The following is a 25,308-nucleotide window of genomic DNA, read 5'->3' on the forward strand; positions in this document are numbered from 1 at the left end:
ACCTGTTCTTTGTCTGTTCATCAATAAGTGCTGACTGACTGATGTAAAGCCCTTTTGCTGATTACTCTCATTCATAACAAAATCATATGAAATTTCCTCACGGTAACAATCTGTCCTAACCACCCCTCCCATCAAAATGTTTTCCTTTCTCTTATCCTGAAGGTGGTTAAGACATAACTCAGTTTGGGTCATCATGCCCTATCCCAGCATTATGTCCAAATGGCCATTCCTAATGTATATATCTAGGTGAAAAGTATCAATGTGCTGTTTAAACCTGGAAGGGCATCACAGCTGAACTTGACCGTGTCTGTACACATGCAGTTTCCTGCCTGGGGGCACTAGTTAATGATCAGCAGGAATCCTGACCTACACTTCCCTCTCCCTAGCTCTTGGACATTCAAGCCAATTGCAACATCTTTGCCTGACTCAGCAGCAAGGTTTGGATTAAACCCGAGATCTTCTCTGTTTGTGTGGCTCAGAATGATTCCAGCCTTACACATGCTGTGGCTACAAAAGCAGGTCGAAGGCTAGGAATTCTGCAGCGAGTAACTCACCTCCTGACTCCCCAAAGTCTGTCCACCATTTACAAGGCACAATTCAGGAATGTGATGGAATACTCTCCAATTGCCTGGAGGAGTGCAGCTCCAACAACACGCAAGAAGCTTGACACCATCCAGGACAAAGCAGCCCACTTGATTGGCACCACCTTAAACATTCACCACCTCCGCCACCGACACAGTAGCAGCAGCGTGTACCATATACAAGATGCACTGCAGGAACTCATCAAGGCTCCTTCGACAGCACATTCCAAACCCACGATCGCTACCATCTAGAAGGACAAGGGCAAAAGATGTATGGGAACATCACCACCTGGAAGTTCCCCTCCAAGCCACTCACCATCCTGACTTGGAACTATATCATCGTTCCTTCACTGTCACTGGGTCAAAATCCTGGAACTCCTTCCCTAATAGCACCGTGGGTGTAGTGACACCACATGGGCTGCAACAGTTCAAGAAGGTGGCTCACTGTCACCTTCTCAAGGGCAGTTAGGGATGGGCAATAAATCCTGGCCTGGCCAGCTAAGCCCACTTCCCATGAACGAATAAAAAAAAGATATTTTATAAGGCGGATAAGTTTTATTGTATCTATTATAGAGATACAGAGCATGAGTGATCAATATGAAAAGATGTCCAAATCTGTATTCCATGGTATTTCAGAGAGTTAATGTAAGGAATTTCTTTCATATTAAAGCGCTAATTAATAGTATAGGCCAAAGGTTTTCAGGAATCTAAAATGGTTCAAGGATTTGGAAGCCTTTAATATTCCCTCAAACTGAATAATGGTTAAGAATTTGCTGGAGCAAGGCCGATCACAATGTGCCCCGTTAGTTAAAAATGTTTCTGCACCCCTCCACTCAAAAACGTTTTACCAAAAGGTTGCTGGAGGTGTGAAGTGAAACTGGTGCAGCGAGGGTGACAGGGCATCTGGGATTTTGGTGAACAATAGGCCCAATAGTGTATCTCCTTTTCCAATGAGATATAGGAATGAGAAATAAGCAGGGGAAGGACTGAGAAGGAGGGTGAATTAGAATGGATGTGTACAATGTCAAATCAAGTACAGAAAAAGAAATAAAGAAAGGGAAAGAAAGATCAGATTGGGGGTGAAAGGAAAAGTAAGAAAGCCATTTTAAAATATGGCACTTTGAAAATCTCCTAAAACAATTTCAGCAAATTCTAGGCCAATGTGTCTTGTTGATTGATTTCTGTGTAACATTTGTGCCTTTGGTTGTGTCATTCTGACAGGCAGGCAGATATTAAACCAGATCCCAAACAATAAGATCCTGACCTCAAAGGCTGGCCTCTGCAGTTCCCTCAAGGAATACGAGCGGATAGCAATGAAGTATTCAAAAGGCCAGTATTCACAGTAAGTCTTCTGGCCCATAGGTCTGTGCCCTAGACACTGTCCCCAAGACTTGTCTAATAGACCTATTGGAGCGATTCAAGGATTTAGCCAACTAATCAGATATTTGAGATTTATCCATTGCATTTTAGTGAATCTAAGATAACATTCCCTTCTTCGTATCTGCAGGTTAGTTGTGAATTTACTCCCTTCAAATGTAGGTCATATTCTCGGGTTCAACTGTTAGATTCATCTGCGCTTTCACCACCCAAGCTTGCACGTGTGTGGTGACAAATGTCATTAAGGGAGGTGATGTGGCAATGTCACTGGACTAGTAATCCAGAGGCCCAGGCTAAAGCTCTGGACACATGGGTTCAAATCCCACCATGGCAGCTGGTGGAATTGTAAAAATTCAATTAATAAATCTGGAACTAAAATCATGTTTCAGTAATGGTGATCATGAAACCATTGCCAATTAAAAAACAATCTGATTCACTATAATGCCCTTTAGGGAAGAAAATCTGCCATCTTTACCCGGTCTGTCTTACATGTAACTCCAGACCCACAGCAATGTGGTTGACTCTTAAATGCCCTCTGAAATTGCCTACCAGGTGTCTCAGTTGCATCAAACCACCAAAGTCTACAAAAAGGAATGAAATCAACCTAGGTACCAGAAACAACAATGACAAACCTAGTCCTGACTATGCTGCAAAGTCCTCCTTATTAAGATCTAGGGGCTTGTGCCAAAATTTAGAGAGCTGTCTCACAGACTAGTCAAGCAACAGCTTGATATAGTAATACTCAACAAATGTCCCAGACACTGATGGTACCTTGAGTAGTGACACCATCGCTGGATATGTCCTGTCCCACAGACAGGACAAACCCACCAGAGGTGGCAATACAGTGGTATACATTTGGAGGGAGTTGCCTGGGAGTCCTGAACATTGACTCTGGACCGCATGAAGTCTCATGGCATCAAGTCGAACATGGGCAAGGAAACCTCCTGTTGATTATCACCTACCGCCACCCACCTCAGCTGATGAATTAGTGCTTCTCCATGTTGAACACCAATTGGAAGAAGCACTGAGGGTGGCAAGGGCACAGAATATACACTGGGTTGGAGGACTTCAATGTCCATTGCCAAGAGTGGCTCAGTAACACCACTTCTGACCGAGCTGGCCGAGTCTTAAAGGGCATAGCTGCTAGACTGGGTCCGCGGCAGGCGATGAGTGAACCAGCAAGAGGGAAAAACCTACTTGATCTTGTCCTCACCAATCTACCTGTAGCCGATGCATCTGTCCTTGACAATATTGTTAGGAGTGACCACCGCACAGTCCATGTGGAGACGAAGTCCTGCCTTCACATTGTGATACCCTCCATTGTGTTGTGTGGCACCATCAACGTGCTAAATAGGATAGATTTCAAACATCTTGCAACTCAAAACTGAGGCATGAGGCACTGTGGGCCTTCAGCAGCTGCAGAATTGTACTCAATCACAACCTCATGGCCCGACATATCCCCCACTCTATCATTACCATCAAACTGGGGAATCAAACCTGGTTCAACAGAGAGTGCAGGAAGGAGCAGCACCATGAGGTGTGATGAGATGTTGACCTGGTGAAGCTACAACACAGGACCAGTGGCAAATTTTGAGGTGCAGGAGTTCTAAGGAAATGTGTTGGCCAGATCATTTCTAAATCGACTATTGTGTTGTCTTCCTATGTGCTAATTATTTGAGTCCCCAGAAGTCAGTTTTAGTGATAAATATTAGTGCCGGTAGGCATTCTAGTTTGAGCCATTTATTTAGAATCATTAGTCTTTAGCATTGCTAGAATTTCATTATGCAACTGTTTAATTATTTAATTCAAGCCTAGAAAAAACATGAATTACAGAAAACTACTTACTACTGATGGGGGATGGTATATAGAGAGACCACTTTTTTTCTTGATTTCTATTAATAACCTAGACCTGGAAGTACAGGGCACAATTTCAAATTTCCAGATGGCGCAAGACTTGGAAGTATTGTGAACTGTGAGGAGGACAGTGATAGACTTCAAGAGGATATAGACAGGTTGGTGGAATGGGCAGACAAGTGGTAGATGCAATTTAACATAGGGAAGTGTGGTGATTCATTTTGGTCAGCAGAATAAGGAGGTGACGTAAAAAAAGGGTACAATTATGAAGGGAATGCAGGAGCAGAGGGACCTGGGTGCATATGTGAGTAAATCATTACAGGGGAGGTTGGGAAAGCAATTAATAAATTATACTGAATCCTGGGTTTTATAAATAGGGGCATAGAGTACAAAAGCAAATAAGTTATGAACCTTCATAAAACACTGGTTCAGCCTCAATGGGAAGGATGTGAAGGTGCAGAAAAGATTTATGGGAATTGTCCCGAGGATGACTTCAGTTACATGGATAGATTGGCGAAGCTGGGGCTGTTCTCCTTGGAGGAGAAAAGGTTGAGAGATTTGTTAGATAGTTCAAAACCACGAAGGGTCTGGATAGACTAAATGAGGAGAAACTTCCCATCGGCAGAAGGCTGAGACCCAAAGGTGATTAACAAAAGAACCACTTCTTTATACAGCAAGTGGTTTGGATCTGGAACACACTGCCTGAGAGTGTGGTGGAGACTGATTCATCTGAGGTTTTCAAAAGGGAAATGGATAATTATTTGAAGAGAAGGTTTTACAGGGCTACATGGGAAAAGGTGGAGGAGTGGGACTAGCTGAGATGCAGTTGCAGAGAGCTGACACAGAGACAGTGTGCTGAATGGTCTCCTTCTATGCTGTGACCATTCTATGATTCTAGTGTGGATGTATTCAAGGAACTTCATAAACACATGAGGAAGAAAGAAGCAGAAGGTTACCCTGATGGTGTGATCAGGAAGGGTGGGAGGAGGCTAGTGTGGAACATAAACACCAACATAAATGGGGTGGGCCAAATGGCCTGCTTCTGTGCAGCAAACTCCATGTAAAGCTGCCAGCAGGGAAGACAAACACTACCGCTTTACACATTCTCAGGCCATCACAGCCAAGGAATTAAGAGAGACTCTCTATCCCCCACACCCACCACACTCTCTATCTCTCCCCACACTCACTCTCTTCCCCCCCACACACTCTCTTCCCCCTCCCCATACTCTCTCTCTCTCCCCCACTCTCTCTCTCTCTCTCCTGCACACTCACTCTCTCTTTCCTGCACACTCACTCTCTCTTTCCCCCACACACTCTGTCTCTCCCCCTCACACACACTGTCTCTCCCCCCCACACACACTGTCTCTCTCTCTCTTCTCCATATCCTCACACTCCATTTTGTTCCCACCTCCTCACGCTCTCTCTTGCCCCCTTCCACTTCTCTCTCTCTCTACCCCACCTCCTTACAAACTCTCACCACCGCCTCCTCACACCTTCTCTCTCTCCACACTCTCTCTCTCCCCCCCCACCTCCTCACATTCTCTCTCCCCAGCTCCTCACACTCTCTGTCCCCTACCTCCTCACACACTCTCTCTCTCCTAGCTCCTCACAATCTCTGTCCCCCACCTTCTTGCACTCTCTCTCTCTCCCCCCCACCTTCTCACACATTCACTTGCCTCCTTCCTCCTCTCTCTATCCCTCCACCCCACCTCCTTACACACTCTCACCACCACCTCCACCTCCTCACACCTTCTCTCTCCCCCATTCCTCTCTCTCTCCACACTATCTCTCTCCCCCACCTCCTCACACTCTGTCTCTCTCCCACCTCCTTACACACACTCTTTCATTCACCCACCACGCCATCACCTCGCTGCTTCATCACGCTGGGTGCCATATTTAAAGTGCAGCCATGCGCACATCTCTCAGTGCTTCCAGCCCACAACTGCTGCATGGAAGACATGGCCCCGAAAGGCAAGAAGAATTGCAGCCCTCCCCCCGGTTCAATCATGTGTCCCTCGAGCGCCTTTTGGATGCAGCGGAGACTCGTCGTGATGTCCTCTACCTCCTGCTCTGGCCGCAGGATGGGCAGCAACATTGCCAATCTGGCTTGGGAGGTGGTGGCAGCGGTGATCAGTGCCAATGCCCTACAAAAGAGAACAACCACCCAGTGTCGCAAGAGGATGAATGATCTCCTCCGTTTTGCCAGGGTAAGTCACTCTTCTTATCACTCTCAACTCACACACTCTCAAATCCATCACACATCCACAGGGCCCTCACTTACTGCCAGTTCAAGGGACATCACCATTCACTCTCTCACACACAACTTCATTGTCCCCATCCTGTCCTTGGGACCACTCACCACCCACATATGCCAGGCATACTTATCATCTGGCCTGACAGGCATCCTGCTTACACTCTCTCCATCTCTATCGATGCAGGACAAGCTGGCACACAATAAAGGGGAGAGGTTGCAGACCGGTGGAGGAATGCCTGAAATCAAGGTCCTCACAGACTTTGAAAACAGATCTTTCCAGGCGAGGATCTGGACCATTCCTGTGCTGATGGTGAGGTCGGAGGTGCTCTACCAGGTGAGGATCCAGCAGTGCAATATCCATCGGACAACCATGTGACTGATGGGTCCTGTTTCACAGACCACTGTCATGCACTAATTATCTCTCCTTTGTAGGCACATTTGGGAAACAACCAAGAGAGTCCACCACCCACGGCTTCCAATCAAGCCCTGAGGGAAGCTTAGAAGAGGAATCCACTGAAACCCTCCCAGGAGACCCATCACAGCGCTCACCCATACCCTCCACCAGTGCAGAGACAGACACCTTGGTGGGACCTAGCTTTAGAGTAGCCTCGGGATCACAATCTGGTGAGCACGTTGCACCGTCCAATCCGCGGTAGCAGGGACTTCCCAGTTTTCCGGCACTCGGAGGACTGCTGGATACCAGAAATTTGCTGAGTCCAAATCAGATGACGGGCCTTTGGAGTCGATCATGTCACAGTTGCTGGAGCTGCAAAGGCAAGCTCGGGAACAACAGGAAGGGGTGTCCGCTGTGCTCCTCAGGTTGCAAGGCATGATGGAGGAGTCCGTCTGCCTTCAGGGTGAGGTGATAGCCCTGGCATGCCAACATACCGAGGTCAACACTGGTAGGATGGCGGCTGCCATGGAGACCTTGGTCCAGGACGTCGTTATGTACTGCTGCGCGGGCTCAACTCCATCGCTGATGCCATAGTTGAACTCCAACAGTGTGTACGTGAGAGGAGTGCGGGGCAGCTCGATCTCACTCCAGCCACCCCTCCTCCTCAAGGAGTCAGCACGGGGCCTGGGGCACCCATAGGTAGGAGGATCAGCAGGTGTACCCCGCCAGGGCCATCCACCCAGATGACTCCAGGAGTGTCCGGCCCATCCGAATCCCTTCTTCCTGTGACCTCAGCAGCTCCAGCTCCGCAGGCCGAGGCTGTCCTCCTCATTGGAGGAGACCTTCACCTCCTGCATCTCCTCCTCAGCCAGCTCCTCTCCCTGTTGCAGTGCCAGGTTGTAAAGGGTGCAGCAGGTGAGGACGGTGTGTGGCACCCTCTGTGAACTATATTGCAGGGTTCCACCAGACCAGTCCAGGCACCAGAACCTCATTTTCAGCATCCCGATGGTTTGCTCCACCAAGTTGCGAGTTGCATCAAGAGCTTCGTTATACCCAAAGATAAAAGCAAAATACTGCGGATGCTGGAAATCTGAAACAAAAACAAAAGAGCTGGAAAAACTCAGTTCTGATGAAGAGTCATAAGGACTCAAAACATTAACTGTCTTCCTCTCCGCAGATGCTGTCAGACCTGCTGAGTTTTTCCAGCTATTTTTGTTTTTGCCTGGTTATACCGTCGCTCTGCTGCAGTCTGAGGCTGCTGCATGGGTGTCATCAGCCACGTCCTCTGTGAGCAGCCCTTGTCTCCTAGGAGCCAACCCCGCAGCATCTGTGGACCCTGGAAGATGTCAGGGATCTGTTACCAACTGAGAATGTAGGAGTCATGGACAATGCTTGGAAACCGTGCGTATACCTGCAGGATGTGTTTGTGGTGATCGCACACCAGCTGTGCATTCAGCGAATGGAAGCCCTTGGGGTTGACATAGTAACAATCGATGGAGATCTGAACGCCGGGTGAGTGTGGTCGATTGCACCCTGCACCTGTGCGAAACCTGAGATCTGGGCAAATCCAATTGCTCTTGCATCCTGGTTCTCCTGGTCCCGGGCAACGCATGCTGGAGAGTGCTGACCACCACTCAGTTGGCCAGAGTTTAGTGCACTGCATGGCCTGAAACCCCAACCACCTCCACCCCACTCCACCTGACCGATTGGAGGCAGCCTTGCCCATTGGGCTCCATGCTTCTCAGTTCAGGTGCAGGCATTCTCATGACCCAGACTGCAAGACTGCACTGTTAACTTGAACCATGGGGGAGGCTGGTCCAAACCAGGATGATGACATTGCAAGGGGCTGTGAGACCCTCCGCCTGCTCCACGGTCAGCTTTAACAAGGAGATTGTACAATGTGCCCAGTCGCTCAACTGTTCTGCAGTCCACTAAAATGCTCATTACTTTGCGGTCTGTGCCCAAGAGGTGAAAAGCTCTGGAGCGCTTGGCGGCACTTTCACGCCTCTGCAATGCTTGAGTGGGCAGATAAGCTAGGGGCCTGACTCCAAGCATGTTAGTGTGGCTACATCTGAACTGTCTCAGCTGCAGAGGAATGGTCACTTTATACAAGACTTCCTGATGCGTATCTGCTTCCCTCCCACCCAACCCCGACCCCGTATGTGCTTGTGCATTACCTTCAACCGCAGGGCAGCCTCAACCCTGAAGTCCAACAGGTGACCCGGGCGAGCGCTGCGCAATGTTACTGTGCACTGACCTCCAGCTTCCCCTTAAAGTGTCACCTGCCAAGTGCATGCCTTATATATAAACTGTTGTGAAACACGTCGGTATGGTTAGCCAGACGATCCAGTCGGGGGGGGTGGGGGGTGATTCTGGCAGGCTGGCCTTATAATGATATGCAAATGCTTTACAATGAGGTTCCCGACGTCCGATGGTGGGGAACGTGGCTGCCATCGACGGGCTGAGCGGACGATCGCAAACTGGTTTCATAACATCGTGGAACTGATTGCCGGCCTTTTCGCATATTGTCTGCTCACGCTGCTGAACACGCCCGGTGCCAGCGGGCACAGAAAATTCCGCCCTTTCTCTCCCCCACCTCCAGTCACTCACTTGCTCAGACGCCAGTGGGCCCTGCTCGGTCTGTCTCACGCCCCTCTTGGGCTCACCTGGGCCCCTCTCGGGCTCACCTGGGCCCCTCTCGGGCTCACCTGGGCTCTGCTACGGCTGCCTTGCACCCTGCTCTGGCCTGCCTGGGCCCTGTTACAGCTGCCTTGCGGCCCTCTTGGGCTCACCTGGGCACAACTCGGGCTCACCTGGGCACCGTTTGCGCTGACTTGCCCCTGCTCTGGCCCGCCCAGGGGCTGCTACGGCTTCCTCGCACTCCACTCAGGCTTACCTGGGCTCCGCTCCATCTTGCCTCACATTCCAGGCCCTGGGACTTACCTTTAAAACTTACCTTCCCACTCTTTGCTGCTCTTCCAATCACAGCTTGGTTCCTCCCTGCATTTGTTACTGATAGGCTCACAAGTGATTGGATGAGCAGCCTTACAGCATTTTTTCAAAGTTTGGCAGGCTGCATTGAGTTGGACAAGCCTATTTTAATTAGAAGATGCTGGAGTGGTGCAAGACTACTTGCATGCCATACAGAGTAAGCAGCATGCGATAGGCAGAGCTTAACAAGCCCAAACCAATCTTTTAGATCAAATCTCTGCTGTCCTGCCACATCCAGTTGTGAATGCTGGTGGACAATTTAACAACTCACTGGAGGAGGATGCTCCACAAATATCCTTAATGATGGAGGAGCCCAGCACATCAGTGCGAGAAGTAAGGCTGAAGTACTTGCAACAATCTTCAGCAAGTAGTGCCAAGTGGATGATCCATCTCGGCCTCCCCCTGAGCTCCCCAGCAACACAGATGCAATTCTTCTGTCTATTTGACTCACTCCACATGATATCAAGAAACTGCCGAAGGCACTGGATACTGCAAAGGCTTGGCAACATTCCAGCAATAGTGTTGAAGACTTGTCCTCCAGAACTAGCTACGCCCCCAGCCAAGATGTTCCAGTGCAGCTACAACACTGGCATCTATCCAGCAATGAGGAAAATTGCCCAGGTATATCCTGTCTACAAAAAGCAAGACAAATCTAATCTGGCCAATTACCACCCCATCAGTCTACTTTCGATTATCAGCAAAGTGATGGAAGAGTCCATTTACTGTGCTATTAAAAGGCACTTGCTCAGCAATAACCTACTTACTGACTCCCCGTTTGGGTTCCTCGAGGGCCACTCTGTTCTTGATCTCATTACAGCCTTGGTCAGAACATAGACAAAAGACCTGAACTCCAGAGGTGAGGTGAGAGTGACTGCATCAGAACATCACCACCTGCAAGTTCCCATCCAAGACATACACCGTCTTGGCTTGGAACTATATTGATGTTCCTTCACTGTCGCTGGGTCAAAATCCTGGAACTCCCTTCCTAACAGCACTGCGGGTGTGCCTACACGAGGACAGTGAAGGAAGATATAGATACAGAAATGATTAGCCAACTATATAGAAAGGCTGTAGGCATCAAAAGGGGTCGAAACATATTTAACTCAAAACCGAGACCTGTCTAAAATCACAAAGAGGACATGACTACTGTAATATATGTAAAGCAGAAACTCGTTTAACTTTAAAATGAAATGATTGCTGTAAACTGATAACAGAAACCTATTTTAAAACCCAAAGAGACATGGCCACTATAAAATGCCTCAACCCGTCTAGTTTCACAAAGAAATGCAAAGTACTGTAATAGTTCTGCATAGCTTGTAGTCTTATGATAAGCAGAACACCTAAGTACCCGACATGATTGTAAAGTGTATAAATGTGTAAAACGAACTACAACCGGGGAGGAAGTCTCTCCACGAGCTGTGTCCCCTGTGTGCATACTTATAATAAAGCCGTTGTCTTGTTCGGACCTCCACCGTCTCCGTCTCTAGTGTCGCTTGAACACTACAACAATTGGCGCAGTCGGCAGGATAATCTACTAGTGGCCGGGGAATCGGACGACCAGTCGCACCAAGTGGGTGAGTACCGTTATTTACCACTCATGGGTAGGGTGTTAGTCTGGCGGCCGGACAAACGGACCACTGAGATCAAATTTGGAGGCGGTGGGTGTGGAACAAGTCAACGGGTTAGCGCGCAAAGCTGCGAGCCGCCAGGTGGATTAACCCCATCACACAACCGGTAGACCAGAATCACCGGGGTGGAGTAGATCAAGAACTGTTGTGTGGTAGGGGCAAGCATCACCACAGGGCAGGGGCCAGGGGAAAAGGACAGCCGTTGATATAAGGAGAAGCTACACGAGGTGGTGACCACCTGAGATAATGACACCTTTAGTTGGGGGCCTGAGGGGGTCAATAACTAAGTTTTTGGTGGATAATAGAAAGAAAGTAACAGATAAGATGATGAAAAAGGGCTGGAATTCCAGGGGTTCACCAGTGGCGCAAAATACCTGGTGGGATACACAGAATAAGGACAGGGAAGATAAGGCAATAGTGTTTGTAATTAGTAGCTATTTGGAATTGAGGAAACAGATACGGATATTACCGACAAGAGGACCAAGGTCAGGGCCTTACAAGCACCTGGGCCACGGTTCATGGCTATAGATAGAAACGACTTTGATCGGACTCGTCTAGACGAGGAAGACGCGCGATATGATAGTGACGTTAGGTGGAACCCACCCCCCTCCGTATAATGGGCCAAGTCCCACGCTATCACCCAAAGTGGGGAATTGTTTGGCAATGGCACCCATAACACAGGAGCAGAGATGGGATGGACAGGGTGATGTAATATAGACACTCTCAAAATGTGTGCCGTTCACTCCAGCCGACAGACAAATGATAGCCAAAGAAAGGGTGGATGAGTGGTAGCACTCGAGTGCATACGACGGACATTACCCGAGCTGTATCATGGATATCAGCACTCAGGGTACTCTGCCATGATAGCACGTCTTGAACAGTGTTGGTGGTAGCCCGGCATATTTTTAAAAATTTATTCATGGGATGTGGGCTTCGTTGGCTGGGCCAGCAATTATTGCCCATCCCTAGTTGCCCTTGAGAAGGGGGTGGTGAGCTGCCTTCTTGAACCACTGCAGTCCATGTGGTGTAGGCACACCCACAGTGCTGTTAGGAAGGGAGTTCCAGGATTTTGACCCAGTGACATTGAAGGAATGGCAATAGTCAGGATGGTGAGTGACTACAATCGGGGAGGCAGTCTCTCCACAAGCTGTGCCCCCTGTGTGCACACTTGTATTAAAGCCATTGTCTTGTTCGGACCTCAACCGTCTTCGTCTCTAGTGTCACTTGAACGCTACAACAGACTGCGGCAGTTCAAGAAGGTGGCTCACCACCACCTTCTCAAGGACAATTAGGGATGGGCAGTAAATGCTGACCTAGGCAGCGATGCCCACGTGAATAAATACATAACACATGTTGGTGTCTTTGGCATCATCTCACTCCAGCATTTTCCAAGAGCTGGCAAAACATCACTCTGGCATCAAGCCACCAACTTGGGCCAGTCTTACTGGTGCGACCAACAACAGCGCAATTGGCTGCTCTCCACATTTTGTGCCAAATTTGAAGCCTCTGTAGGTGTGTGCAATAAAATGCATTTCTTATTTGTGATATCAAGTCCAGTTTACAGCTAATGCTTCGTTACCAGGGATCAGCTCTGGTTTTTTCATTAAATCATCTCAATATAACTGCCCTGTAAACTTTAATGTGTTTCTTAACAGTTGCATGTCTGCACTTTGTGACTTTCTCTTTTTCTCATGTTATGTAGTAAGTCCATAAGATTGGATGATTTTTTCCCCGAGTCGTACCGCATTGATGTGCAAGGTGATCGCCAACTCTTTTTTGATACCTTCAGAGGTAAAGTCTTTCTTCCTCCCAATTTAAATAAGTTTTCTCCTCTTCCCCATGTTTGGAGTTGCAGCCATGAACTTATGTTCTACCACTTTGTACATGGTATATTCAAACTAATTGTCTTACCCCTAATTCACGAGGTATTAAGGGATATAATTTGTATAGTATCCTATTGCTGTCCCTTCTGTCTGTGATCAATGTATATATAATATGTGTGTATGTATGTCTGTGTATATATGTGTGCCAAAATATGCTACTAATCCTTTGCCCTCTGGCATATCTTCATAACAATGACTATTCTGAATGGCTCCTAAAACAGTTTAAGAAACTGTAGGATGCTTCTTTCTGTTTAATTTATTGATACTATGCTTTATGTGTCATATTAGCTTTGACAGTGAATGTCACAGACAATTAGAATATGGAGGGTGCTGTAAGCCAAAGCCATTCTTGTCCTGATGGGAATTCTGACAGAAGGCCACGAATGTTAACTCTGTTTCTCTCCCCACAAATGTTGCCTGGCCTGCTGAGTATTTACAGTATTTTCTGTTTTTATTTCAGATTTACAGCTTCCGCAGTGTTTTGCTTTTCCATGCCTGCTTTAGTCAAACATCACATGTATGCACATTTCACAACGGGTCACTGGGGAGCAATCTGAAGTAGCAATTAAAAGAAAACAAAAAAGACTTGGATTTCTATAGCGCCTTTCATGGCCACGGGACGTCCCAAAGTGCTTTACAGCCAATGAAAAACTTTTGAAATTTAGTCACTGTTGGACTGTAGGAAATGCAGGAGCCAATTTGTGCACAGCAAGCTCCCACAAACATCAATGTGATAATGACAAGATAATCTGTTTTTGTGATGTTGATTGAGGGATAAATATCAACCAGGACACTGGGGAGATCACCCCTACTCTTCTTTGAAACGGTGCCATGGGTTCTTTTATGTCCACCTGAGAGGGCAGATGGGGCCTTGGTTTAGAATCTCATCCAAAAGGCAGCACTGTGACTTACTCCAACCCCATCTCCCAATCCCCACCCAAGCACACCCTTCCTGCCAAAACCGGGAGCACCAAGGCCAGTTTTAGATTCTCTAGTGTTGCCGGTGAACTCAGCAGAGACTGGCCACTGAGTCTGTTTTTTATGGCTTGAGACGATTTTGGAAGAGAGTTTTTAAATTTGAATTCTGGCATTGCTTGCCTTTTCCACTAGGAGGAAAGAAAAGTGCTGAGAATCAAAATTCATGTTGCATGATTCATGGTCCAAAAATGTCCCTTTGTTGAGAGTCCTGCATCTATTGCCTCATCCTTGGTCTCCCTGGGAAATACATTGCTCCGGTCGTGATGTCTTTACAATTTTATGGTGTAGAGCAAGCAAAATGACTCTTGTCCTCCAGCCCCAATCTCCAAATGTCTTCTGACAAGGCGCCTCCCCTGCATCATCACCAAACCTGAACAAATGAAGATGAAGCTAAAGTGCCTGCCCTTTCCCCTCGCCTGCCATTATTTGCGTTCTGTAGATGGTGTTAGCCCAAGCTTGCAGTTATCCATGACCGAGAATGATCACAGGAAAACAGTGCTTCTTGCTTTACATATTTGTTTTCTGTTTCTCACCCTTTGACGCAGATGGGCAGATTTGGATTTGTAAACCTTCCAATTTACAAGAGGGCCGAGGGATCTTCCTCCTGAAGTCTCGGGAAGACCTAGCAGTGTTCCGTGCAAAGTTGATAAGTGTTGAGGAGAACCCAATGATCAAACCATCTTACTATAATTCCATCATTCACAGAGTGGTGCAAAGGTGAATGAGAACAAAGTTAAAAAAAAAAATGGGATCACGAATGGTTTCACCTATAATGTATTACATGTACCTGCACTGCATGTCAACTTTTCATTACAAATTCCTAGACTCAGGTTTATGATGAAAACGACCTATATAAACATGTCAGACTGTAACTATATCTCCACCTTCCTTGTGAAGACATTGGACGATAATTTTGGCTTATGGATTTACGAGTGTCCTTAGAGCTTCAAAATGGCGTCCATGGTACGTTCCACACTTGCATCAGGTGCCATATTGGTGTAGGTGCTAGTACACACGTTGAGCTGCCACTGGAAGAATACAGAACAGGCAGTTCATGCTGTCAACCAGTGTGCGTTGCTGATTTGACACCAATGGTGCCTTTATGAAACTCAATGTGCCAGCCAATGCCCTCTCTTAACCTTCCACAGCTCTATGTGCTTTCAACACTATTTAAAGGGATCATCAACTACTTACTGATTAGTTGCTGGTTGATTTCTTCTGGCCGTAGCTTTGATTTTACAAGTGTTTGGTGCTTAGTATAGTTGTTCCAAGTTTTAAAAGTTGAAAGGGAATGGAGTGGCAAGTGCTAATGCTGCTCAAACTGATTTGCTGCTCCCAGACATTCCCCTTGAAATACAGCATAACTTGGAGAATGAACAGCAGCCACACAGAGTAGGACAAGCTGCTTGAAGAGGGAGAGAAGGGCTCTCAGCAGGAGGCCTTATATGCTCAGGGTGTTCAGGGAACAATTCTCTTAGCCGAATCTCAGTGAGGAACAATGTCCTCACTGAAATCTTCTACCTGCTGCAGCCACAAGTGCAACCTCAGAGCAGGGCGAGGACCACATTGCTAGTGACAGTGAAGGTGGCCATGAAGTTTTACACATCAGGCTCCTTCCATGCTGAAACTGATGATATTTGCAACATCTCATAGTTTGCCATCCATTGTTGCATCAGGGATGTCAATGAGCCTCTAGTCAAAGAGAGCTAACCACATTTCATTCTCTCTTGCCAGAGACAAGCAGGTGGAGTGAGAATGATGTTTCGCTGGGGATGCAGGCCTCCCCACGGTGCACTGATGCCTTTACTACGTTTACATCGCTTTGTGGGCGCCCCAGGTCAACTCTTCCCTATATCGGAACCGAAAGGGATTCAACTCCCTCAACGTCCAGTTGGTGTGTGACCAAAGGCAGCAATTCTTGAAGGTCAGTGCTTGGTATCCTGGCAGTAATCATGATGCCTTCATTCTGCAGCAGTCACCATGCCAACTGCATTTGAGCCATCACGTCCAACCCAAGGGTGGCTACTGGGTGATGAGAGCTATCTCCTAACGACATTGCTGATCACCCCAGTGTGCGAACCACATACACATGCACAACATACATACAACAAAGGTCGTGCTGCTAGATGAAATGTGATAGAGCAGACCATTGAGGTGCTGAAACAACACTCCTGCTGCCTGGACCGCTCTGGAGGAGGCCTGCATTACTTGGCAGAGCACACGTTAAGATTCTGGGTGGTCTGCTGTGTATGCCACAAACTTATCATCACAAGGGGACAGGCCAGGCTTGCTGAGCAGCTGAAGGGCAGGAGAATGAGAAACAGGAGGAAGAGGAGGAAAATTATACAGCCGCTTTCTGCCTGGGCTGTCCATGATAATCGCAATGCCAACTGCCCATTCACCAACAGCCCCACACTTTAGATAAAAACAAAAAGCTAAAAGCTACTGCGGATGCTGGAAATCCAAAACAAAACAAAAACAGAATTACCTGGAAAAACTCAGCAAGTCTGGCAGCATCGGCGGAGAAGAAATCAGTCAACGTTTCGAGCCTTCATGGCCCTTCGGCAGAACTGCAGCATAGTTTCAACAAGGGAGAAATATAAATTGGTTTAAGGTGGGTGGGGGGGGGGGGGGGGGGGGAAAGAGACACATTGAGGGTGTGGTGTGAGCAGATAATAATCAAAAGATGTCACAGACAAAAGGGTCAAAGAGGTGTTGAAGGTGGTGGTCTTTGTCTGAGAAAAGTGCTAATTAAGAATGGAAAACAGGATATTCAAAGTACAGCTCTAGTGGGGGTGGGGTGGAAAGACTAAAGGTTTTAGTTTTAGATTTAAAAATAATGGAAATAGGTGGGGAAAGAAGAATCTATATAAATTATTGAAAAAAAAAGCGGGTGGGGGGGGAAAAGAAACGGGGTGGGGATGGGGGGAGGGGGAGTTTAAGATCTAAAGTTGTTGAATTCAATATTCAGCCCAGAGGGCTGTAAAGTGCCTAGTCGGAAGATGAGGTGCTGTTCCTCCAGTTTGCGTTGGGCTTCACTGGAACAATGCAGCAAGCCAAGGACAGACATGTTGGCAAGAGAACAGGGTGGAGTGTTAAAATGGCAAGCGACAGGGAGGTTTGGGTCTTTCTTGCGGACAGACCGCAGGTGTTCCGCAAAACGGTCGCCCAGTTTGCGTTTGGTCTCTCCAATGTAGAGGAGACCGCATTGGGAGCAACGAATGCAGTAGACTAAGTTAGGGGAAATGCAAGTGAAATGCTGCTTCACTTGAAAGGAGTGTTTGGGCCCTTGGACGGTGAGGAGAGAGGAAGTGAAGGGGCAGGTGTTGCATCTTCTGCGTGGGCATGGGGAGGTGCCATAAGTGGGGGTTGAGGAGTAGGGGGTGATGGAGGAGTGGACCAGGGTGTCCCGGAGGGAACGATCCCTACGGAATGCCGTCAAGGGGGGTGAAGGGAAGATGTGTTTGGTGGTGGCATCATGCTGGAGTTGGCGGAAATGGCGGAGGATGATCCTTTGAATGCGGAGGCTGGTGGGGTGATAAGTGAGGACAAGGGGGACCCTATCATGTTTCTGGGAAGGAGGAGAAGGCGTGAGGGAGGATGCGCGGGATATGGGCCGGACACGGTTGAGGGCCCTGTCAACGACCGTGGATGGAAAACCTCGGTTAAGGAAGAAGGACGACATGTCAGAGGAGCTGTTTTTGAAGGTAGCGTCATCAGAACAGATGCGACGGAGGCGAAGGAACTGAGAGAATGGGATGGAGTCTTTACAGGAAGCGGGGTGTGAGGAGCTGTAGTCGAGGTAGCTGTGGGAGTCGGTAGGCTTGTAATGGATATTGGTGGACAGTCTATCATCAGAAATTGAGACAGAGAAGTCAAGGAAGGGAAGAGAAGTGTCAGAGATGGACCATGTGAAGATGATGGAGGGGTGGAGATTGGAAGCAAAATTAATAAATTTTTCCAGGTCCCGACGAGAGCATGAAGCAGCACCGAAGTAATCATCGATGTACCGGAGAAAGAGTTGTGGGAGGGGGCCGGAGTAGGACTGGAACAAGGAATGTTCCACATACCCCATAAAGAGACAGGCATAGCTGGGGCCCATGCGGGTACCCATAGCCACACCTTTTATTTGGAGGAAGTGAGAGGAGTTAAGGGAGAAATTGTTCAGTGTGAGAACAAGTTCAGCCAGACGGAGGAGAGTAGTGGTGGATGGGGATTGTTGGGGCCTCTGTTCAAGGAAGAAGCTAAGGGCCCTCAGGCCATCCTGGTGGGGGATGGAGGTGTAGAGGGATTGGACATCCATGGTGAAGAGGAAGCGGTTGGGGCCAGGGAACTGGAAATTGTTGATGTGACGTAAGGTGTCAGAGGAATCATGGATGTAGGTGGGAAGGGACTGGACAAGGGGAGAGAGAAGGGAGTCAAGATAACGAGAAATGAGTTCCGTGGGGCAGGAACAGGCTGACACGATCGGTCTGCCAGGACAGTTCTGTTTGTGGATTTTGGGTAGGAGGTAGAAGCGGGCCGTCCGAGGTTGGGCGACTATCAAGTTGGAAGCTGTGGGAGGAAGATCTCCAGAGGAGATGAGGTCAGTGACAGTCCTGGAAACAATGGCTTGATGTTCTGTGGTGGGGTCATGGTCCAGGGACAGGTAGGAGGAAACGTCTGCGAGTTGACGCTCAGCCTCCACGAGGTAGAGGTCAATGCGCCAGATGACAACAGTACCACCCTTGTCAGCGGGTTTGATGACAATGTTGGGGTTGGACCTGAGAGAACGGAGTGCAGTGAGTTCAGAGAGAGACAGATTAGAATGGGTGAGAGGAGCAGAGAAATTGAGACGGCTAATGTCACGCCGACAGTTCTCAATGAAAAGATCAAGAGAAGGTAAGAATCCAGAGGGAGGGGTCCAAGTGGAGGGAGAATATTGGAGGTGGGTAAAAGGATCACACTTTAGTTTGCTCTGTCACTGACTATCATCATCTACTTGGCCACAATGCAGAAATAAAAACAACAACAAAAACTAAACAATCCAAAACAAATTTATAAATGAAATAATGCCCCATTGCATACAAAAGTCAACGAATCACTCTTGTACATTCTCTCAGTTCTTGTCTTCTGTATGCCCTTGCCTGTCCTCGTGCTCCTATGGAGTGTTCTCCCAGTGGCTGCAGCATGGTTGGTGACCGTCTGCTGACTTTCAGTGGAGGAGACTGCAGATGATCTTGGGGGATGAGCAGCTCTGGACCTAGAAAGCCTGTCTTTGGACTGCGTCATCTCAACATTGAAGGCAACAGTCTGGGCTGGCTGACCCGCAGGCAACAGAAAGGAGACCGGTGGAGTGGCTGTGGTGGCAGGAGACATTGTGTCTCCTGAGAAAAGATATCAGGCTTGTGCTCCATGGAGTCACTCAACTCCCCTGGGATGAAGCATCAGCAATCTAGTGATCTGTTGGACTGCTGTGACACCCTGTAAACCCCTTTGGCCACTGTAATCCACAAACCTAATGGCAGCAGTTAAGTTGGCCTTACATGACTGCAGTCTGAGCTTCCACTGCAGCACACAGACATTGGCTGACTGCAGCTTGTGCTGCAATGGAAGCTGAAACATTGGCCATCAGACACTGCATTATGGTTAGATCCACAAACGTGTAAGTGGAGTTGGCCAGCAATTCAAAGCCCTGGGCCAAGTTGGTTCTGGTCTCCTCTAAGCTCCTTGACATTAATAAAGGCAAAATACTGCTGACACTGAAAATCTGAAATAAAAATAGAAAATGCTGGAAATACTCTGCAAGACTGGCAGCATCTGTGGAGAGAGAAACAGAGTTAATGTTTTGAGTCAAATATGACTCTTCAGGACTGAAGGAAGGTAGAAGTGTGATGTGCCTTATGCTGTTGAAACAGGGGAGAGGAAGCACAAAAGGGAAGGTCTGGTAGAGGATGGGAGAGATTAAAGGACAAAGATGTCATGGAACAAAAGGCAAAGGGAATATTAATGGTCGTAGTAAAGAAACAGAGCATTGGTCCAGAGTGAGTGTGAATCTAGAATAATATACAGCTCTGTCCAAAAGTAAAAACATGAAAAACAGGATTCAGACCAACATGTGGCAATGAAACAGAATCAAAATGGAGGACGGAGTTCTCCGCTGGTTGGAGTCAAACCTAGCACAAAGGAAGATGGTTGTGGTGGTTGGAGGTCAATCATCTCATTTCCAGGACATCACTGCAGGAGTTCGTCAGGGTAGTGTCCTAGGCCCAACCATCTTTAGCTGCTTCCTTCCATCATCAGGTCAGAAGTGGGGATGTTCACTGATGATTGCACAATGTTCAGAACCATTCGCGACTCCTCAGATGCTGAAGCAGTCCATGTCCAAATGCAGCAAGACCTGGACAATATCCAGGCTTGGGCTGACAAGTGACAAGTAACATTCGCACCACATAAGTGCCAGGCAATAACCATCTCCAACAAGAGAGAATCTAACCATTGCCCCTTGACATTCAATAGCATTACCATCGCTGAATCCCCACTATCAACATCCTGAGGGTTACCATTGACCAGAAATTGAACTGGACTAGCCATATAAATACTGTGGCTACAAAAGCAGGTTAGAGGCTAGGAATCTTGCAGCGAGTAACTCACCTCCTGACTCCCCAAAGCCTGTCCACCATCTACAAGGCACAAGTTAGGAGTATGATGGAATACTCCCCATTTGCCTGGATGAGTGCAGCTCCAACACTCAAAATACTTGACACCATCCAGGACAAAGCAGCCTGCATGACTGGCACCCCATCCACAAACATTCACTCCCTCCACCATTAACACACAGTGGGAGCAGTGTGTACCATCTACAAGACGCACTGAAGGAACTCACCAAGGCTTCTTAGACAGCACCCATGACTACTACCACCTAGAAGGACAAGGACAGCAGACATATGGGAACACCACCACCTAGAAGTTCCCTTCCAATCCACTCACCATCCTGATTTGGAAATATATCACTGTTTCTTCAATGTCACTGGGCTAAAATCCTGGAGTTCCCTCCCTAACAGCACTGTGGGTGTACCTACACCACACAGACTGCAGCAGTTCAAGAAGGCAGCTCACCAACACCTTCTTAAGGGCAATTAGGGATGGGCAATAAATGCAGACCTAGCCAGTGACACCCACATCCCATGAATGAAAGAAAAGTTCATGATCTCAATACGTTGAACTCGATGTTGAGTCCAGAAGGCTGTAAAATGCCTAATCAGAAGGTGAGATGCTGTTCCTCCAGTTTGTGTTGAGCTTTCCTGGAACATTGTAGCAGGCCAAGGATGGAAATGTGGGCATGAGAGCAAGGCGGTGAATTAAAATGGCAAACAGACGGAGCTCAGGGTCATGCTTGTGGACTTAGCCAATGTGTTCTGCAAAGTAGTCACCCAATCTGTGTTTGGTCTCCCCAGTGCACAGGAGACAGCATCGTGAGTAGTGAATACAACATACTAAATTGAAAGAAGCACAAGTTTTAGGGTTGGCTTGCCAATGTACCAAACATTTCATTGTGCATACCCTTAATGATAGAGATTGTTAGTAGGTAGTGATGGGGGTGTGGTGATTTGAGCAACGGTTGAGGCAACTGGTGTAGTTGGTAGGGTATGGTATTTGAAGATGCATTCACTGACCTTAATCACTCGTGTGAGGACATTGAACTTCTAACAACACTGCATCCTCAGGACTTGACTCCAGGCATTGACCTCCATGGCTATCTGCTCCCTCTGCCATCTGACTGTGTTCATGGTGGCCTCATTCCCTCTTGTGGATACCTTCCTTTCCATCTCCTCCACCAAGACCTCTGGTGTGGTGTCCGAAAAGCTTGGAGTCTGTGCTTTCTCACATTCCATTCCTCACTATTTCTCGGGTCAGATTCTCTTCAACCACAATCCCCGGCACCTAAGATCCATCCTCAATTTAAGAGGTACAGGCTAGCTTCAAGTGGTACTCGCCACTCACCATGTTGGCCCCCTGCTGCTACACCTGGCCGATGGTTAGCACTGGGTGGATGCAGAGATCACTTAAATGAGCAGGTAGCACAGAGCTGATGGGTTGCCTACATTACAATCAACAGGTGGGGGTTAATCGCGTAACGTGATCCCTGTGCCCATTTTCGGGGCCAATCCAATATCGCTCCCACTGGACCATGAGCACTCATGAGTGGGGATATTAACAGTGGAAATCTGAAGACAAGGACAGAACCTTTAATTTTAAAATGGGAATCGAATTATGTCTGCATGTCCTGATCCACTTATCGCCTGCCCTCTAACACAGTTTCACCTGAAGGCTACACTTGTTCTTATTGTCTCATAGGAAATCAACTAGAACGGGATAAGATCTCCTGTTGGGTTAAAAGATCTTGCACTAATATAGCATCTTTCACAATCTCAGGGCATCTCAAAACACTCCATAGCCAATCAATTGCTTTATTGAAATGTACTCACTGTTCGAATGTAGGAAATAAGGCAGCCAATTTGTGCACAGCAAGCTCCCACAAATAGCAATGAGATAATGATCAAACAATCTGTTTAGACACCGTCGATTTAGTTAGTGCCTTGCTCTGTTACATTTGTTGCAAACTTGCAGCATAATCAATGCCTGGTCCAGGGTAAAGAGAGGAAAACTTATATTATTCAAGCAGAATTTTAGAGTTAAATCTGTTTGCCTATTCCCCCACACTATTCTTTGGGGTAGCCATACATTGTGGTCAGTGATCAAGTTAATATGTAAGAATCACAAGTGGAAGTGTCTCACCGTGATGCTCCAGCTGCCATGAGTTTGTGGGGAAGGTTTGATGGTCCCACTGATCATTCCCTAACCATCAATGTATCCATCAATGTGTGGCAGCTGTGGCTCAGTTGATAGTGCTTTTGCCCCTGAGTCACAAGGTTCTGGGTTCAAGTCCCAGTCCAGGGTTTGAGCACAAAAATCAATGAGGGAGTACTGCGCTGTCGAAGGTGCTATCTCTTGGATGTGATGTTAACCAGAGGCCCCATCAACCAACTTGGGTGGATGTACAGGATCCCATGGCAATATTTTGAAGAAGAGCAGGGGAGTACAGAACTTGAGTATTGATGAAAAAAGACATTTCATCAAAGCTTTTTGTCTTGCACTCATCGGGACAATTGCAAGAATACCAATGTCAGGGGAAGCAACAACTTTATACTGCATGAGAAGAATGCTGATTGGTTGGCAAGTGGACTCTGATTGGTAGAGGCGTTGCCGTGGAGAATGCACCAGTTAATGGTGACTGACAGTTAACTGCCAAACATTGTTTAAATTTTAAACCAGGCAGCTTGACTCTGGTCAAGGCATTGCCCTGAGGAATGAACCAGCAAATGGCTATCGCTTATTTTGTTTAGCTGAAATAGGTGCAATGTGTGTACACGTTCTTTCTGTCTGTAACGGGTCACTGGAGAGCAATCTGAAGTAGTAACTAAAAGAAAAAAACCCCACAAAAATAGATTATCTGCTCATTCTTACATTGCTGTTTGTGGGAGCTTGCTGTGTGCAAATTGGCAGCTGCGTTTCCTATATTACAACAGTAACTGCACTTCAAAAGTACATCATTGGCTGTACAATGGTTTGAGATGTCCAGTAAGTGTGGAAAACGCTATATAAATGCAAGATGTTTTTCTTTTTTTATATGGTCATATGATACATATTGGTCTGACCAGCTGACTGCACTCTGCCTTATCTAATGGAAGACATGGTGCTTGGTATTAACCCTGGTTGCAATCAGTTTGAGCAAGAATAACATGAGTGGAAAGTAGAATGGTGATAACTTTAATAGGATTCCACCAACCTCCCCCCCATGCCCCCACCCCCAACACAGTCTTTGTAAATTGACTTGTGATTCTTGGCTCCATGGTGATGCAAGAGGACATCACTTGCCTCTGTGCCACACAAAAATAAATAAGGATTCTTGAAAGAGTCCTTACATTTAACTCAGATTAGAAACGCTGAGAATGAAATACCTGTCCGTAGAATTGTACTAACAAGCCTGTGCATTTTACCCAAACAGATACATTGTCAAGCCCTTACTCTTAGAAGGTAGAAAGTTTGATGTCCGCTCCTATTTCCTGATCGCCTGCACCACGCCCTTTTTGGCTTTCTTTCACCATGGTTATGCCAGATCAACATGCAACATATATGATCCATTTTCTGATGATCTGACAAGTCACCTGACCAACCAGGTAAGTTGAATGTGAGGAAAATGCTGTCACCTTCTTCCTCCTTCTCCTCCCAGAGAACTCAGGAACAAAAGGAATCTTAAAATCTTAATTGTCACGCCGTATTGTTTTTAATAAAAGGTACCCGAAAGGCACAATTACGTTTCATTATTATTTTCTGTTGAAAATGGGTGATTTGAGGTTGTAGCCTAACTGTCAGAATCCAGGTACCAGAATGGTAGCAGGACTTGAAGGGTTAAATTATGAGAATAGGTTTCATAACCTTTATTTGTAGTCCCCTAAGCACAGAATGTTGAGTGAAGGGCGATTTAATTGCTGAAAAAAGACGTGCTTTTCATTTTACACTCGTCAGGACAGATGTTAGAATGCCAAATTTCAAAGGGAACAATTTATGCTGCATGAGAAAATGTTGCCATGGCAAATGCATCAGGGAGCTTTGTCCCCATGCTTTTGTCTATTTCAAAAAGGTGCAAAGTCTTGATCAATCGACCAACTGCCAATCAGCACCTCTTTTCTCATGTATTATGAATTGTTGTTCCCTTTAAAATTTGGCATTCTTGCATCTGTCCTGATGAGTGCAAGACAAAAAGCTTTGACAGCATGTCTCTTTCTTCAGATTCAGTAGGTTATCTACTTGAGGCATTTACAATGATTAATAGGTTCAGTATGGTAGATATAGAGAAACTATTCCTTCTCACGTGAGAATCCAGAACAAGAGGACATAATGTTAAAATTAGAGCTAGGAAATATAGGAGTGAAATCATGAACCACTTTGGAGATATTTGGACTCTCTCTCAAAAGACTGTCAAACTGGGTTAAAGGAAATTTTTGAGACCGAGATTGATAGATTTTTGATAGTTAAGGTTGTCAAGGGATGAGCAACAAAGGTGAGGAATTGGAAACTGAGTCGTTCAGTCGTGATCTCATTGAATGCTGGGCAGGTTTGAAGCAGCTGGATGACCTCCTACTGTTCTATTTAAGGTCAATTTTCAATCACCATGGCACATTTAAAAAATGATATACAAATGCAAATTATTGTTGTTACGTTAAGGGTGGGAACAATTGCAAAATCGTGGGTTCATAAATTAGATTCAGATCTTTCGTTAAGTTACATTACCAGCTTCATTAGGCGATTGGCACCATGTTTGTGC

At 46.9% G+C, this 25,308-nt stretch overlaps 1 protein-coding gene across 1 annotated transcript in view; it reads left to right on the plus strand.

Annotated features, from left to right (window-relative positions):
• LOC144691134 (protein polyglycylase TTLL10-like) overlaps window positions 1-25,308 on the plus strand; it is a 53,509-nt gene that overhangs the window by 13,517 nt on the left and 14,684 nt on the right. The window contains exons 3-6 of the mRNA XM_078559201.1: window positions 1,803-1,923; window positions 12,782-12,870; window positions 14,486-14,657; window positions 23,989-24,160. Coding sequence (XP_078415327.1) covers window positions 1,803-1,923; window positions 12,782-12,870; window positions 14,486-14,657; window positions 23,989-24,160 — 554 coding nt within the window. The remainder of the gene's footprint in view (window positions 1-1,802; window positions 1,924-12,781; window positions 12,871-14,485; window positions 14,658-23,988; window positions 24,161-25,308) is intronic.

The sequence above is a fragment of the Cetorhinus maximus genome, chromosome 15 (assembly GCF_964194155.1).
Source record: "Cetorhinus maximus chromosome 15, sCetMax3.hap1.1, whole genome shotgun sequence".
Classification (NCBI taxonomy): Eukaryota; Metazoa; Chordata; class Chondrichthyes; order Lamniformes; family Cetorhinidae; genus Cetorhinus; species Cetorhinus maximus.